This window comes from Colias philodice, chromosome 25 (genome assembly GCF_061535455.1).
Source record: "Colias philodice isolate Cphi_HAF_F1 chromosome 25, ilColPhil1 Martin Lab GWU primary, whole genome shotgun sequence".
In the NCBI taxonomy this organism is placed as follows: Eukaryota; Metazoa; Arthropoda; class Insecta; order Lepidoptera; family Pieridae; genus Colias; species Colias philodice.
In genome coordinates this window covers 3,586,009-3,602,202 of record NC_143110.1, presented here as the reverse complement: position 1 = coordinate 3,602,202, position 16,194 = coordinate 3,586,009, and the positions used below count along the sequence as shown (strand labels likewise).

Sequence of the window (16,194 nt, the reverse complement as noted above, 5' to 3'; positions counted from 1 at the left end):
GTACTATATTTCTGAAAGAAGTTATAAACCCTAATTCTTCTCAGTCAAAGTCAAGAGTGGAAGATATCACTAATACAGTAAAACTGATGCGAAACTTTGGATGTTAATTTGTATATTTTTTTGTTAGTTGTTACTTAATCACGTCAAGACTACATTACCAATTTTGATAAAATATAGCTAATTGCCTGGATTTACACATAGGATACTTTTTATCCGAACTGAACACTTCTGTGGGAAAAAACAGGATTCACGATATAACCTAATTCCACGCGGGCAAAGCCGCGGTCGGAATGATATTTTTTTAAATAAAAAAATTGTTTAAAAAAAAACACATAATATATTGACGCATGTATTTATTTTTTGCACTCTATTATAATTGTAATTATTCATTACAAATAATCAAAATAAAATAGCCAGAACAAAGTTAGGCCCTGGTAGGGTAGGTAGGCAGGTACAGCAATGTGAGACGAACACTGGCTTATTTATACCAATAATAATGTATTATAAACATTAAATTAAGTTTACAACAAAAATACATAATATTAGCTAATGTGAAAACGAATCAACCAATCATCACACAACAATGAAATGTGCACACAAATATTCATCCAAATCGGTTCATGTGATTAGGAGGAGTGACTGCAGCGCCATCTTCCGGGCCCAATTGTGTTTCCAGATCACCCAGGAACTCAATTTAATATACTTACACAAAATTTTTCGAAATGAAAACTCACATTACTATGTAAATATGAATATAAACCTGTTTTAGTACTAAGCAATTTCCCGCACAGGTGTAGTAAGTATAAATGAAATAAATATCAACATCAAATTCTTTATACAACATACTTATCTACCACCTACTAAGTACTAAGAAATGTAATTCTTGAAATTTTTTCGTATTTTTTTTAAATATAATACTACTCCAATGAGCTCCTGTTCCCTATTATGTCCACCATACTTCCACTAAGTTCACCATGATTTTTTTATTTCTTTGCACTTTGTTGCTTTTTGCTAAAAATGGAATCATGCGATAAAACCAGTAGAGCGTTGATAACATACATTTTTGACTGAATAAAGGTACTTACGAAGGAGTGGGTTCACATTGTGAACAATCAGTGGGTTTATTTTCCTTCTGGATTCCGGATTTCTGAAAAGATTATCTATGCTATAAATGAAAAAATCTTACACATTCGTTATGTACTTAAAACAGGGGTACATATCAAACATCGTCTATAATACAATTATCATCAAATTTAAAATAAAACCAACTTACTTCATTAATTTGTTCCAATTGTAAGCATTCTTTTTCCTCCAACCTTTATGTTTCTTCTTCTTATTTTCTTTATTGTCCCCATTTGTCTCATTTTGTCTTATCTTGTTGTCACCCTATGATACGATTGCGCGAGCGACACAAGTTCCCCGTGTGACGGCCGTAGCGGGAATGACTCGTGCAGCGATCGGGGTAGGAAGGTACAGGGCGGCTCTCGCTATATTGGCTGGTCGCGCGCTAATTTCAAGTATTTCTTGTTTATTTCAAAACCATCGCATATTTCAAAATTCTAAATCGGTAGACGTATAGGTTGTATATTTTATAGTTAATATCCAAAAAGTCGTAACTTTACGTTTGTTATTTTGAAGATGCCAGAGATTAAAAAAAAATAACAATGAGAACTTTGTATTTTTTTTCTATCGAGAAAATATCATGGAATCATGTTTCTAAAACGGTAGACGTATTGTGTTACTATTGAACTTTCTTGTCAAGAATTTTCATCACGACAACTTTAATAATATAAAAATTACGAAGGTTTAAAAAGGGCCGTAAATGTTAGAAAAATTAATTCATCACCTTAAAAATTGTTTTCTAGGTAAAGCTTTTGCCTAATTTTAAATAAAAAAATAACTAAGTATATAACTACATAATTTTTAATTTATAAACTTTCTTATCTTACCTATACATATATCGAAATGTTAAAGCAGAAGTTTACTATTCAGAAATATTTAAAAAGCGCAGGTCTTTGTATTACAAACACAAAGACCTGAGCTTTTTAGAGAAGCTTTTTAGAGGAGCTTTTTAGAGAAGCTTTTTAGAGAAGCTTTTTAGAGAAGCTTTTAGAGAAGCTTTTTAGAGAAGCTTTTAGATAAGCTTTTTAGAGAAGCTTTTCAGAGAAGCTTTTCAGTGAAGCTTTTTAGAGAAGCTTTTTAGACCTGCGCTTTTTCTCTACATCTATACCTACCTAGGTACATCATAATGAAATCATCAGCTCATAAATCAATATGTATTTTTCGTTAATTCTAAAGCTTTCCAATTTCAATTTTCATCGCCCTTATTGATTATTTTAAATGCGTTTGTTTGTTGGTTTTTCTCTATGTCACTTCGCGGTGATGCGATTTTGTGGTATGATTTTTGAAGTTAGAAGGTTAGAAAGACATCTCATGCTCTTTATTCATGTTTATTTACCACACGGGCGAAGCCACCGTCAACATTTAGTCACAATACTATTCCTTTTATATAAATATACATAAGTTCGCAAATAGTAAAATAATCAATAGCACACTAAGCAAATAGAATCCATATTTCCGGACGAAGCATGGCACCCCGCCATCTTGCCTCAGGCGATCGCCATTTGGCGCGCTCGTTCAAAAACATTTCCATAATGTATTATTATTTCTCTATTCATTCACTATTTGCATTGTGCTTATTAATTGGCCGGTCATTTGGTTTTAACGATTTTAATTTGATTGACAGTAACTATCGTCTAGAATCTTTTGTGTTTGAGAAACTTTATAGGTTACTTTCTGAATGCATACCATCCAACCAGCTCAAATAATCATTATTTGAGCTGGTTGGATGACTAACTAACTAACTTGAGTGACCATTAATTCAAACAAATGACGTATTTTTAATATTTTATTTATAATCCAAAATACCTTACTAATTCTTGCACCTTATCGTGAAATTCGTGAACTTCTTAGCATTGTGCAAATGTGCATGCAAAGACTCAAATAAAATTGTATGCCCAATTTGCAATATTTTTGAGTCAATAGAAATCTTCTTTAAATCCTGATTATCATGTTTAATTCCAAGTACCGTAGATTCTTTCAGCAATGACGAGTATAGGGTATTTTTTTTTAATACATTTTCTTCGTGAGCTAAGACGCCGCTTTTTTTTGTAAATATTTCATTTTTTTAAGATGAAATATTTCAAAACATTGCCCGAAGGGCTGAGGGCAGAAGGGTGACTAAATAACGGATATTGGGAGAAATTCGAAATAAGGAAATGCGTTAATCTTGCATAGGGGAGTATTTTCAGCATATACTTACTTGTATGTATTTTTGTTTATAAAATCTCTGAGTATGACCTAAGTATGTAAAATTTTAGAATTTCGATATTTTTGAAAAACAAATTTATCGATAGAACTGTGCAACTTTTCCGCACTAGAAAAATAATTCCCCTCCATTTCAACAATCGCCCTCATAAAATCGCCACTTATTTAAAATGCATACATAAATTCATAATGTCAAGCTGTATGTAAGAGCGCCTTTGCCCATGCTCACTTGATAAAAAAAAATTAAATTTTCCCGCTCACCGAGCCGCGACAATGTATGTAGTCACACGCGGATGCGCGCCAATAAGAACACAGTACCTAGTAATTAGACAGCCCTAGGGTGGGGTGGAGTACTAGGCATTCTCGATACTGAAATATAAAAATCGAGAAAATATTAAATTGAAAAAAAAAATACTAGTTCATAATGTCATTCGATTTGCGTAATCGGATATAAGACTGGTATTGCCAATAAAAAGATTTTTATTTTTTGATTAAGTGATTAACCTAATTATATTTAAAAACTAGCGAAATATTTAGTGCTTCGTAGATACGAATGGCTGAAAGTAAATTACAATCAATAGTAATTAATTATCTTAAGTGACATATTTATCTCGATAATTATCGCGCAAAAATTTATTTTATTATGTAAATATGAAATAAATTTTAAATTACGTAATTTATACATAATAGGTATTCTTTATATTAATGTGTAACATTTTATTTTTATACAGTGCATAGTTCTAATTATTATTTAAAACGTTACGTATGTACTATAATATTAGGTATGTAACCTACTTATAAACTAGTCTAAAGCGTTTTAAACTGTACAAGCTCGTTAAAAAGTCGATCGAAACTCGAATCGTATAATAGTATCGTAAAGAATAGAGTCAAATCGAATCAATTGGCAAGCACATGGTACCCCAGGGCGGTCCGCCCTGCGGCAGTCTCGAACGAACCCGTGCGCGCGAAACACATTACAAACGTCAATTACGTTTAAAAATCGAACGTGAATTAAAAAAAAGTGGAATTTGTGCAAATAGTTCTAATATTTAACTTTTTTGCTCTCGTGAGGCTATGGTTACAATCAAATAAAGCCAGTGTTTGGCAGAGTTCTCTATCTAAATGTAAATCGAAAAGTTTACAACAAATTTAATGCAGCTAATAAATCTCCAATCAACTTCTGATAAACTTAATTATTAACTAATAATAAATAAATATATTCGAAACTATTAGAGCTTATAAACTATTAATTTTCCTGATTGTGATATTCAATTAATATTTAATACATATTTACGAGTTTAAAGCTTCATCTGAATTAATAAATAATCCGTTACACGACGCAAAGAAAAGCTTTGAATTAATTGTATTTTTTCTATTTAAAAGTAACAGTTTTAATCGGCATGCAAAATCGATTTTATTGCTATATTTGCATAATAAAATACTAATAAACATTAGTGATGCCCGACTAACATTTAATTACCTATCGATAAAATGTCGATATTTTTGTTAAGGATAGTTATTAGCTTGTTGATTATATTTTATTGCGAATTCTTAAACATACATTTTTATAACGATACAACAAGCTATAACGTATTTCGGTATCTTCTAAATTGGAGATAAAATCCAGTAGGCACATTGGCTCGTAATTTTGTGAACGAAGCTGGCAATTTAAAAGTAATCACTATCATAACCGGATTTGTTCGTCTTTTAAGGGGTCAGTAATTGTCGATATATACGAACACGTATTTACATATTGTCTTCACAACCTGCGCTTTCACCTTGAGTGTTATACGAAAAGACTGTAAAATTATTTTGAAGTTCTATAGCGTTTTCTAAAAATACATGTTTTAAACTCTGTTTTATTAACTATTTGTTAAATTAATAACCTAAAACACAAGTTACAATCGAAAATATTTTAGATGGTGATTGTTAAGTGAAGTCACGTGTTTAATTATAATCGATAAATAGTTTTTATCGACAAGTGTGACGACAACGCTGGCGGTGGCGTACGTGGACTTATCCAGCGTGATTGAGGTGCAGGTAAATAAAACAAGTATACGTCAGTATAATTATATATGATCAATTGGTCACGTATTACTGAAATTGCGAATAAATTGAGATAGTTGCTATCTGTATAGTGTAATTGAAGAGATTTTTATAAATGGATTATTTTATACTAAATGTTTTAAAGTTTAAATCATAGGTTCTGAATCGAGGTCTATCTGTCTAATAATCCAGTATGTAGGTATTTATGCTCTACAAAAGGTGGCGTAGAAAATGTTTTGAAACGATATTGTTTAGGTATGAAAGGTTAATCAAAATCCAAGTTTTCGACCTTGACGGACCCAGGCGCTAGCCGCCATCTTGAATTAAAGGTGCTAAAATTAGGTATATTTTAAATAACTTCTCAATTGTTTACTAAATCACAAAAGTGTCTATGAGGGGTTCAAAGAAGACAAAATTACCTACATTTTTTTCATACATGATTATTCTGTAAGTCTTAAAGGTAAAAAGTTACAAGCGACGGAAATAATAATATTTACAGAAATCATATAATTTTAATTTTGTTTAAAAATTGTACAGCTATCATTTTTTAATTATCTTTGATGGCCCGGGCTGGTTATAGGTGGCTTCTTCATTATCGTCGCTGAAATTTTATGTTTCATTGTCTGTATTTTTAGTTTCCAACCATGAAATTTCGTCATCATGACCAGAAGAAATCGAAGACGCTGGAGCACGCTTTCTAGTAACTTTTTACGGAGGGGACATGGATAAGGAATCCTTAGAAGATATCCGATATGAACGATTCGTAAAGTTATCAATAAAAAGTAAATTTAATCGACGAAATTTCATGGTTGGAAACTAAAAATACAGACAATGAAACAGAAAATTTCAGCGACGATAATGAAGAAGCCACCTATAACCAGCCCGGGCCATCAAAAAGAATAAAAAAAGATTGCTGCACAATTTTTAAACAAAATTAAAATTATATGATTTCTGTAAATATTATTATTTCCGTCGCTTGTAACTTTTTACCTTTAAGACTTACAGAATAATCATGTAAGTATGAAAAAAATGTAGGTAATTTTGTCTTCTTTGAACCCCTCATAGACACTTTTGTGATTTAGTAAACAATTCAGAAGTTATTTAAAATATATCTAATTTTAGCACCTTTAATTCAAGATGGTGGCTAGCGCCTGGGTCCGTCAAGGTCGAAAACTTGGATTTTTATTAACCTTTCATACCTAAACAATATTGTTTCAAAAAATTTTCTACGCCACCTTTTGTAGAGCAGAGGCTTTTACATTTCCCCACAGACTGGACTATAACCTCCCCGGCGCTATCTTCTGTGGGTCTTGAGTCTTGACTGTCTTAATAAAGTTTATATTCAAGGTGTATGTTCTAAATTTATGCTTATGTCAATTCATAAATTTCGTAAAAACTAACCGCTTGCTCCGGCATAGTCCGGGTTGACCTATTAACAAAATAGAATCATGATTTTGCAGAATATTTATTAAAAAATACATAGTACATAAAATAATTTTATTCTAAAAATCACATATCTATATTCATCATAATTAAAAATACAGCTTAAAAACTACCCTTATTGACTTTTCTTAAAAGCACACTTGCCCAAACTTCTACAATATGTCTACATACAATAAAGTTGAACTGACAAATATCAACTATTAAATCAAATGTCATTTGCATATTTTTTGTCCGCTCCATTAGCACCTGACCAAGGATAACGGTAACATGAACACTACCATGTATGTGTCTATTTTTAGCTAATATCAAAACAACTATAAGTAATAATGTTTCTTTTTTTGACGTGACAACGTCTTATAATTCGATAGAGCCGGCTGCACGCACGAAAAAACATGACTCATGCAGCGTTACCTCGCTTTGAGGCGTTCCATGTAAGGCTTGAGGTGCAAGCGAGAGCGCGGAAAGAGCGACAAAGAAGCACAATCGGACGTTGTCACGTTCAACTATCGTCAGTAAACCAACTTTACAGACAACCAATTTTTTTATGAAAGTGAAGAGACTTAAGTCCTGAAAAGCGATTAGCCATCACCACAGTTTATTCAGTTGATTCAAGATTAAGCGGTGATATAAATACTGTAAAGAGTAAATAAACCAATTACGTTTATTTACTCTTTACAGTACATATTTAACTTGTGTATTTTAAGTTAAGATCAATTGAAAAGTTTAAGCCTAAAATAATTGTATAGTCAAACAACCTGTTCGTAGGTATATAAAAATACTGCAGTAAAAACGTCCAATACAATTAATATATAGTAACGATAAATTATAATAATTTGGAAAATCCAAAAGTGCACGCCTCATAATTTTTTTTTAATAAATATTTATTAATTATTATTTTTGTTTATTTAATAACAATTAAACCACATCGAATCAGACCCTGAAAAATGAAAGGGTTCTATTCCTGAGCATACTCAAGCGTAAGAGAAAAAAAAAGACTCGATTAGTAAAGTATTTCGGTCGCTATCGTGTTAACAAGAAAAAGGATCCGCACATACAGACACACGGACGTCCAAGACAGAACTTTTTTAAACTGTTTTTTAACTAGTTTAAATAACAAAAATGACATCAAAAATATCATGAACGTTAAAAATAGTGTTTTTTCTTAATATGTGTGTGTATGTATTATCTTACAAGTGCAATGTATGATACATAAAGACATTTTAAGTTTGAAAAATCAGATGTTTTGCGCGAAGTGACAGTAGTACCCACCTCAACGCTTCGCTTATGAGGCGTGCAATTGTCGTTCATATTTTCTTGTTAGATTTCTATGCATACATTTTGTCAAGTTTTACAAGTTCAAATGGTATACAATTTTTATTCTCTTCCAACATATAAATACACTCATGTGAATTAAGTAGATACATACAAACAAACCAGTATTTTTTGCGGTATAAACTTGAGAATAATAAATGCCAATAATTTATAAATATGGGCGTGTTTGTTGTACCTGGATAAAAATCATTACTTGCTAAATATTTGGAATGGATGATAGAGCTATCTGTTTCACAATTACATACATTCGTCCACTCAACCATGATAGGGATTTCACCTACACCCTTTCCAACACACCGTCTACGTAACATAAAACATTAATCATACAATAATAAGCAATCACACTGACATCATTATTTTATTACAACTGACATCGCTAACGAATCTTCTTGGCCCATTTCGTATGTTAATGAGATATACATATCGACCAATTTATACTGCATTGTTAGATGCTATTACGCATTCCACCATTGATTGATCGACATTGGTATAACAGTACATTTAAATATCGATATCGATAAATGTTTTTTCGCCGCACTAATGGCTTTACAGGTGTGATTGAGTGTTCGAGGTACTCTTAATTGTAGATTTTATTTATAATTGTATTAAGATGTAGTGCTATTGCTAAACAAAACAATGTATAGGCTGTGGTATAGGCATCGGCTACACAGCATGTATTATGAAATATGATAGTCGTTATAATGTTTTTGTATGGGCTATGGCTTAAATAGTGGTCAAATAAAACCAACTCAATGTAAGTGTGCGATCGCTGTCTACTATTATGGTTAAGAACTTTGTGTCTTCGTTAAAATTATATTTGTATGTTATTTCCAAAGAAAACCTACAACATGTTGTTAAGCTTCTTAAGAACATTCCATCTTCTTAAAGCTTACTACAGAACTTCGTAATTTCCCAATTCATAGTAACTTATTAAGTTTAGATAAGAGTTGTACATAATAATTATTATTGAATATTTGAATTTTGAAGTCTCTTATCTATGCGTGTTTGATAATATTATGTCTAGTTGAAATTATATTCTGAATCGGCAAAATAATTAACGATTCGAATTAAAAAAAAACTACGTAATGTATGAATTGGCACGTAAGTACGTAGCTTCAATGTAGAATTTACATATAATGATAATAATCAATCTTACTCCTATAATTATCACATATAAAATTTAATTCATGCACAATTTAAAAATAGATGATTACGTAGGTACTTACATCGATAATCGAAAAATCGATAAAAACAGCCATCACTAGTACAATCTGGGCCGTATATTATGTCCCGTAATTATTTTTTAATTGCACAAAAAATCGAGTGTCAATAACATAGACCAGTTTCGGTTTTCACCACATCCGGTCGCATATATTAATTCAAATTTAGAACACATGTAACGTAATTACGTTGCATACTATAATATATAATAATATATTTCGATTTTTGTACAAATTATAACGATCAATAGGTTAGTGTAATAATATAGGCTCCACCCGAGTACCTAGACTTTTTAAAAGTTTCTCAAAGATGTACAGTTAGTATCTTAATCAGAAACAAGAGTTTCTACAGTATAATTATTATCCTATGTGTTAATCCAAGTTACCCTCTATATGTGTGATAAATTTCATTATAATCGATTCAGTAGTATTTGCGTGAAATAGTAACAAACAAACACATACACATCCATCCTCACAAACTTTCGCATTTATAATATTAAGTAGGCGTAGGATAGTAGGAAAGGATAGGACAGATTGATCTGTCTAAAAATCGTAATTAATAAAGTATGTTAAAAATATATTCGATTTGTAAGTAACTTAAAAAGCTCAATATTATTAGTTAAAACATTTGTTCAAAAATAAGATAGATAAAACAGATTTGCCTAATTTTTATCTCTACTAATTTCAAAAGGAATCAGAATGAAGACCTTGTAAGTATATTATGAATTATAAAAAAGTCATTAAAATTAATAACCAAAGAACAAATCACAAAATAAACACTGCACGAACTATAAAAAGAAAATATTAAATCAAATTAAAAAGACAAATGACCGAACAGTTAATTTTATTACAAGAGGCGTTAATAAAAATAACATTAACTTATAATAGTATAATGTGTAGATCGCGTGTGTAAAGCTCTCATTGAATACTCAAATGTTACTCAACTCTTGAGTTTAAACTCTTGATGGCTTTGGAGCCCAGATTAGACCCCTTGGTTCATATATCGAATAATAATTTCCAATAAAAAGATCTTTAGATATTGACTATTTAAAACTCATATTTCTATTGTTATCAAAGCAAGTAACAATTTGTTTTTGAGTATATTTTTCGTATATAAAAAGCTCCCAGTTTGCCTTTTTTTCTATCATTAAAAAATGATCAGATTTCAGCTTCTTTGTACAAAACTAACTTACGCATTCATGAAAATTGTGGGTAATTCTGCCGGGAAACTAATCTAATTATTCTAAAAATATACGATCTTTATTATTGACACTTAAATTTTTTAAAGTTTATATAATACTAGCGGTCCGCCCCGGCTTCGCCCGTGGTACATGTTTACGTTTTCTCTACATAAGAACCATCCTCGTACTTCAAGGAATATAATAAAAAAAGAATTATTGAAATCGGTTCAGCCGTTCTCGAGTTATGCGCTTACCAACACATTTTGCGATTCATTTTTATATATAAGAAAGATGTACTAAATGACACCTACATGATTCAGGATGACTGTCAATATTTAATAACTGTTAAAAACCGCTAGTGCTACACATTATAATATAATTGTACTCCAAATACAATTGTTAAAACCTAAATCGAAATAGTGAATAGCAGTTATACACAATAGTTAATGAACAATTACTCATCGACAGTGATTCGATAATTGGACTGATTTAACTAATTACAATATTGCTGTAGTTCTGTAGAAAGTTGAGACATATGAGAGTACCTACCTATTTATCGACATGTATTTGGCACGCTAACTAAGATATTAATATTTAAAAATATATTATTAATATTAAAAAGATATTATTAATTTTTAGAATCTAATATATTGTGCTTTTTTCTACTAAAGAAATTGGAACTACTATTTTTTGCCTTTAAATTATCTTACTTTTTTAACTAGGTAGAGGCCGTTTTAAGAGTGAAGTTTGGTTTCAAACGAGAATTTTGTGAAAGCAGAAAAAGATGTATCAATAGGAATTTTTGAAAAATAGAAATAAAATAGAAAAGAATTCATTTATTCGCTGTAAAAATCAAATACATAAAAAATACACAAGAAAAACAGTCTGACATCACAATCTTGATTAGAAAAGCCATTTTGCAGAATCAGTTACTAATATAGACTGTCCTTGTCCCCAGGAGCGCCTCGGCGGCGGCGGGCTGGGCCTTGCTGGCGGCGGGTTCCGCGGCGGAGGCCAGCCCTCGCTCGCCGACTTCCAGCCACCGTACTTCCCGCCCCCCTTCGCGCCAAGTGCACACCCTGCTAGCCCGCATCAGCAACAGGTAAGCATTACGTTTTATTCATAAAGAAATGATGTTTAATTCATTAATAAAAGTATAATGTAATAATTGCAATGCTCTTTTCATATTCTTACCAGCGAAACTTATTTAACTTACCGTGGAAAATTAACCTTATAGATCGTGTATCTTCCAAACTACAAGCAACTTCTTTATTCGTATGTACCTGTTTCCTACTAATAAGAGCGGGCTGTAAAATTATAATCACACGAAGATTAAATAAAGAAGTTTTTTTCCTACGCTGGAATTACTCCTGCTTTAAAACGTCATACTAACCCCCAACCTGTACCCACAGAGCCATGGTATGGAGTACGGCAACAGCGGCGAGTACGGGCAGCACTACGCGCCGCAGCAGCTGCTGCCGCGGCACCACGGCCACCACGAGCCGCACTCCCACCTGCGGCACCGGGACCACCATGATATACACTCGCACCATGTAAGTGACATAACTGTGGCATGCAGTACGGCAACAGCGGCGAGTTCTTTGGCATATTATGATAATATATACGCAGTTACATATTTTGTAAAATTAAATTGTAATACTGAAATGATTTAAAAGAGCAACTATGGAGTTTCTTGTCGGTTCTTCTCCATAGATACTGCTTTCCGAATCGGTGGTAAATGTTAAAAATATGTATTGACGTTTCAAAAGTGCTTCTCGAAGAAATCTAATTGAATAAATAAATGTTTGAGATGGGTTTGAGTACGGGCAGCACTACGCGCCGCAGCAAAACTTATTTATTAACCTAATATTCTTTTCGCAAGGAACATCTTCTCTGTAATATAAAATTCACAAAAATAAGTGACTTTCATTTAGACAAAAATTCGCAATTTTAATACTATTATTGCCGACTTATAAATATCTACTTCATAAAACTAGACAATCCTTTGCGTACACAATCTTCAAACTATAAATTTCTCACATGATACCTATTACCTATACACATTCTATAAGTTCGTACGCGGAGATTTGAAATATTTAATAACATAATTCAGCCAAGGGTATAACAACTATTTGTGGATCTTACACGGAACGCAGGGGCGCATTCTTGTATGTTGTTTTACATTGATTTTACGTTATATTATGAGCTATTATAATATTAATTATAATGTTTGTAAGGTTCAATTGCTTTTTGTAGGTACTATGGCGATAAAGATGAATTGTTTGTTTGAAAAACATAGCTGCAAGGAAAACAGATACATCAATAAATATATTTATTTCAATGATTTACTTCGTTAAATTATTTTACTACGCAAAATAACTTTTATTATTAAAACAAACCACCAGTATTAGAAAAAATGGGGAGAAGTATTTTATGCAATGTGTCTGTACTTACCTATATAAATACAGGGTGTTCTCCTAACGATATTATTAAAACGTAAAAATAAGTCGGCAACATGAAAATATGTCAAAATAGTTCTAAAAATAACATTAAAAAGTATTGAATGTTCGTTTAATATCATCTAAACTTCTAAAGTGCCCAAACTCACTTAGATAGATTAACGTCTAATGTTCAGGAAGAAGGCTCACATTGTGAAGCCACCGAGCAATGCCTTATTGTTGAAAACGATTTATTATATCGGAAAATATGATACAGTATTGTGGGGATTTGAGAGTACGGTGTACAAAAGGTGTAGTTTTTAAAGATGTGTAGAAATATTTGTATCATCTCTATGTTTTGTGTATTGGACTGTAAACATCTTAAGGAATTGTATAGGTATTTTCGGGATGACTGTATGAATATATTAAAAATCAATTTGGGAATTGCAATTACAATTAAAAAAAAATAATACTAGTTTAAAGCTGTCTATATAGGCATGTTTAGTATAGGTTTTTATTAAGCAAAATTATAAGATTCAAAATCTACAAATAATCTTCAAATAAAAACAGCATAATTAAGTAATGAAATACTTTTACTAACATATACACGAACACTCAATCAATGTACATTTATACACACAAATAATGCCACATAATTTACGTAACAATAACTATGGTCTATGCTTACGTTTAACAATTTCTAAATTTCGCATAATAATTATCACGATAACAGGATAAACATAGTTAAAACAATATTATCTATCACTCTAACTTACCGCCCGCGGATTCGCCCGCTTTGTCTAAAACCTAATAAATTATATACTAAAACCTTCCTCTTGAATCACTCGTTCTATTAAAAAAAACCGCATCAAAATCCGTTGCGTATAGTTTTAAAGATTTAAGCATACATAGGGACATAGGGACAGAGAAAGCGACTTTGTTTTATACTATGTAGTGATTAGATGACTGATAAAACAAGGTTTACACTGAGATTATTTTCAACAGTTATCCCATGGCGGCTTCAGCTACGGTGGTGGTGAGAGGCGATCAGACTACGGAGTGCGGGAGCAGCATGAGCTCGCCTTACACCATGCACTGCATTCCACTGATGAAACACAGGTAAGTGTGTGTCATTTGTATATATGTAGATAATTAGGTTTATTAAGAGGGTAGTTTGTAATATGAAGATGTAAAGAGCTTTTTCAAATGTTTCTATCGATGTAATAATGTACTTACAATATGTTTTATGTATGACATTTAATAGAAATTGTTTTAATTCTTAGACGAAATTGAGCACTGTATTCAGATAATCAGTTGAACAGAAGAAATTTACAACTAATTTGAACTACATTAATAATAATTAATTAAAGACGACAAACAATCTCTATAAACTGACTAATATCGAAGAAATTTCCGAATTATCTAATCTACACATTTTAACAGCATCATAATCCAATGATTTTTTTTAAACCCTGATTATTAACTTACGAAAGCAGAATTTCAATATGCCTAAAAGGTGATACAGAAACCTGAATGCAAATGACATTCACCTTACATTTTAGCAAAACATAATCACCCACTTAAGAGCATCCTGTATACTATCATGGCGGACTTAACCTAATCAATTTATATAATTACATGTGATTACAGTGTAATGGAGTCACAATCCCATAAATTATTTCTTATAAATGACAAGCCTGTGTGTTATTACACCTCTACAGGTGTACAAATGTGTACTTGGTATTTAAAACACGTATAGCATCAATATTTATGGTAATCAGGACAAAATCTTGATAAAAAATGTCTTGTCTGTTGTGAAAGTTATTCTTTTTGGTACCTAAAGTTGTGAGGGTTGAATTATTTATAGGGATTAATTAAAGATAGAAAAAGTTTCCTAGTTTTTATAGAAATAAAAGTTGAAGGAATTTACATCTCTTAATCTAATTTTAAGTAATAGCATGTAATGTAGCTTTAGTAAAAAATGTATTCGTTTTATTAGCTAGGTTATTTTAAAGAAAATTTCTGCTGTATGCTTTCATGCCACAGACACATGAAGGAAATTTCTAATAATAATTTATAATAATTACTATGTTTTAAATATCTAAACTGATTTTATAAAAAAAAAACCATAAACTGTCGATTTCTGAACGGTTTCATAAGAGCATTAGATAAATACGAAAAAAATACCCTTCCATCGTCTATAGTCTACACAAATATATTCGCTAAAGAATTTAATAAGCTAAGTAAATTAGACCTCCCTTAACGTTACGGGAATGTTCCAAAGAATTCCGTGCTATTTTTTTGCTATGATTAGCTTCCTATACGATATTTACTTACATATTATTTTTATACAGTCTTTTTTCTGGTATCATAATGTTTATTTTTTTTTTAATACTTTTCATAATATTTTACAATTTGACTATGTTTTTTTTTCACAGAATGCGGGAATGGACGACACAAGTGGTTTTATGACAGATCTACCATTATTAAAAAGTAAGTGCTTATCAAAAAGAATTAAAAAAACTACCATTCTATACCTACTACAGATTAAAAATATTTTCTTTCAAATATAACCCCACTACCATGTTTAGTTTCTGAATTTATATCAATCAATATTGCAAATATGTTGCTCATTAAAAAATCTTCCAAGTATTTTTCTCTCAATAATAAATGTAATTTAAATACCGCTATATAACACACGTTATTAACTTATCAAATACTTTACTTAAGATGGTTTCAATGATAAAACAGTAATTAGGCAGTACATCGAATCGGAAACGTGTGTCGATTTTTTTAGATCGGACAAGCGAATAATCGATAAAATTGGATCGATCGAATGCGGATACGGAAATGAGATGCTACTTTTTTCTTGTCTATTTATCGATTGATGAGTCTCATTTCAGTTGCAAATTGTGGTACGGCTTTTATATCTAATTTCGTTTTTGGTTGTATTTTTTTCTTTTGTTTCCTAAATAAAATATAAAATTTAGTTTAGCTTATCGAATAATGAATAGAAATTGTAATCACATAAAAAACTACTAAAAGCTACTAATTAAAATTATTCATAGGATACCGTTAAACGTAAAAAATTCTTGCGAATTTCTTTCAAATTCCGAAGCATAAAGAAACGGCAACAAATCAATTTGCCGCCGAAAAACGTTGCATTCAACTCTGGCCATCGACAAAATAATTGGCCGCTAATGATTT

General features: G+C 31.2%; 1 protein-coding gene and 1 long non-coding RNA gene across 4 annotated transcripts in view; one reads left to right on the top strand and one right to left on the bottom strand.

Moving 5' to 3' along the window:
* The window catches only part of TfAP-2 (transcription factor AP-2), a 57,511-nt gene that overhangs the window by 32,517 nt on the left and 8,800 nt on the right, over positions 1–16,194 (top strand). For all 3 annotated transcript variants that reach the window (XM_089710795.1, XM_089710794.1, XM_089710793.1), the window contains 4 exons: positions 11,508–11,651; positions 11,962–12,102; positions 13,993–14,106; positions 15,426–15,480. In XM_089710795.1, coding sequence (XP_089566921.1) covers positions 11,508–11,651; positions 11,962–12,102; positions 13,993–14,106; positions 15,426–15,480 — 454 coding nt within the window. The remainder of the gene's footprint in view (positions 1–11,507; positions 11,652–11,961; positions 12,103–13,992; positions 14,107–15,425; positions 15,481–16,194) is intronic.
* Positions 339–1,847, bottom strand: LOC149477278 (uncharacterized). The gene is made up of 3 exons (XR_016317616.1): positions 1,274–1,847; positions 1,086–1,147; positions 339–1,011 (listed from the first exon to the last, which is right to left on the bottom strand). It is a non-coding gene; the product is annotated as an uncharacterized LOC149477278 (long non-coding RNA).